This window comes from Chiloscyllium plagiosum, unplaced genomic scaffold, assembly GCF_004010195.1.
Source record: "Chiloscyllium plagiosum isolate BGI_BamShark_2017 unplaced genomic scaffold, ASM401019v2 scaf_5088, whole genome shotgun sequence".
Classification (NCBI taxonomy): Eukaryota; Metazoa; Chordata; class Chondrichthyes; order Orectolobiformes; family Hemiscylliidae; genus Chiloscyllium; species Chiloscyllium plagiosum.
This window is the reverse complement of record NW_025211528.1, coordinates 13,785-16,042: the sequence shown is the minus strand read 5'-3', so window position 1 is coordinate 16,042 and position 2,258 is coordinate 13,785. Positions and strand designations below refer to the sequence as shown.

The window sequence follows — 2,258 nt, the reverse complement described above, 5'->3', positions numbered from 1 at the left end:
TGTCTCTCTGTAGGAGTGTGTCTGTGTAAAGGGGTCTGAGAGAGGGTGCGTGTGAGAGTGTGGGTGTCTCTCTGTAGGAGTGTGTGTGTGTGAAGGGGTCTGAGAGGGTGCGTGTGAGAGTGTGGGTGTCTCTCTGTAGGAGTGTGTGTGTGTGAAGGGGTCTGAGAGGGTGCGTGTGAGAGTGTGGGTGTCTCTCTGTAGGAGTGTGTGTGTGTGAAGGGGTCTGAGAGGGTGCGTGTGAGAGTGTGGGTGTCTCTCTGTAGGAGTGTGTGTGTGTGAAGGGGTCTGAGAGGGTGCGTGTGAGAGTGTGGGTGTCTCTCTGTAGGAGTGTGTGTGTGTGAAGGGGTCTGAGAGGGTGCGTGTGAGAGTGTGGGTGTCTCTCTGTAGGAGTGTGTGTGTGTGAAGGGGTCTGAGAGGGTGCGTGTGAGAGTGTGGGTGTCTCTCTGTAGGAGTGTGTGTGTGTGAAGGGGTCTGAGAGGGTGCGTGTGAGAGTGTGGGTGTCTCTCTGTAGGAGTGTGTGTGTGTGAAGGGGTCTGAGAGGGTGCGTGTGAGAGTGTGGGTGTCTCTCTGTAGGAGTGTGTGTGTGTGAAGGGGTCTGAGAGGGTGCGTGTGAGAGTGTGGGTGTCTCTCTGTAGGAGTGTGTGTGTGTGAAGGGGTCTGAGAGGGTGCGTGTGAGAGTGTGGGCATGTCTCTCTGTAGGAGTGTGTCTGTGTAAAGGGGTCTGAGAGAGGGTGCGTGTGAGAGTGTGGGCATGTCTCTCTGTAGGAGTGTGTGTGTGTGAAGGGGTCTGAGAGGGTGCGTGTGAGAGTGTGGGCGTGTCTCTGTAGGAGTGTGTCTGTGTAAAGGGGTTTGTGAGAGGGTGGGTGTGGGCGTGTCTCTGTAGGAGTGTATCTGTGTAGGAATTTCAGGATCGAGGGGCCTGTTCCTATGTTTTGTGGCCTTGGGGAGAGCTCCAAAGCACAACCCCTGTCTTACCCTGCAAAGATGCTTCCTAACTCTGTAGGAGTGTGTCTGTGTAAAGGGGTTTGTGAGAGGGTGGGTGTGGGCGTGTCTCTGTAGGAGTGTATCTGTGTAGGAATTTCAGGATCGAGGGGCCTGTTCCTATGTTTTGTGGCCTTGGGGAGAGCTCCAAAGCACAACCCCTGTCTTACCCTGCAAAGATGCTTCCTAACTTTAGGCCACCATTTGTGCTCTCATTCCAGCCTCTCCCACCACAGGAAATATCCTTTCCACTCTGCGCCTGTTTAAACCCATCCGGGAGCTGATATGTTTCAATCAGGTTCCCCCCCACCTCGCTCTGCAAACCCCGGTGGGACCAAACTGGGCAGGTCCAGCCTTTCCTCACCAGGGATACCCCATTCCCTCACTCCAGGCATCAGTCCAGTGAAGCTGCATCATGGCCCGGTATGTTTGTGGCACCGCCTGCTCCCAGTGCCCACCCCGGCTGACGGTGAAGCCCTCTTTGGGCTCAATGTCACAGTAAGCTTCTCAAACGACGAGCGCCCGTGCGCTGTGGTCTGGGAGCACACCGCTCCCTTTAAAACAGAAAGCCAAGTCAAGTCTAACACAGCACAAGGTCGCAGGAAGCGAGAGGAGGCCATTCGGCCCATCAGCGTGCAAGCCCGCTCTGTCATGCAGCAAGATAATGGCCAATCTCTGACCTAGTTCCCAATGCCACCTTTATCTGGCAACATCACTCTGAAAGGGCTGGCCCTAATCACCTGATCATAAGGTATAGGAGCGGATTAGGCTATTCGGCCCATCAAGTCTGCTCTGCTGATGTCTTTCTCACCCCCCCCCACCCCCACCCCCGTTCTCCCTGTAACCCATGATCCTCCACCCTGTGTGGGGATTGTGTGATTAATCTCCCCGACCGCAGGGAGGCGAGGCCCGGCCCCTGGGCCTCCAGTTTATCCCCCGCCATCTTGGACAGTGCCGCACTCACTCGGTCCCGCCGACCCCAGGCTGGAGGCTCCGGTCTTCGGACAGAGGGATGTGCGGGCCGCGCGCTGACCGCGGCGAGATCGCTTCGGAGCACAGCAGGATCCCGTGAGCGGAGGTGGATGATGGGTACCTCTCTTCCAGATGGAGCAGTTTATCCAGTACCTGAACGAGGCCACAGTCAATGCACAGATCTTCCCCCACGTGGTGCAGGGCTTCATGGACACCAATCCTGCCATCCGGGAGCAGACTGTCAAGGTGGGTCAGTGAGGGGGGGGGCACACTCTCCCTGTCAGTGACGGGGGGGGGGACACTCT

General features: G+C 57.0%; 1 protein-coding gene across 1 annotated transcript in view; it reads left to right on the top strand.

Annotated features, from left to right (window-relative positions):
- The window catches only part of scyl1 (SCY1-like, kinase-like 1), a gene marked incomplete at both ends in the record, with an annotated part of 21,008 nt that overhangs the window by 5,032 nt on the left and 13,718 nt on the right, over positions 1–2,258 (top strand). The window contains one exon of the mRNA XM_043685647.1: positions 2,086–2,199. Coding sequence (XP_043541582.1) covers positions 2,086–2,199 — 114 coding nt within the window. The remainder of the gene's footprint in view (positions 1–2,085; positions 2,200–2,258) is intronic.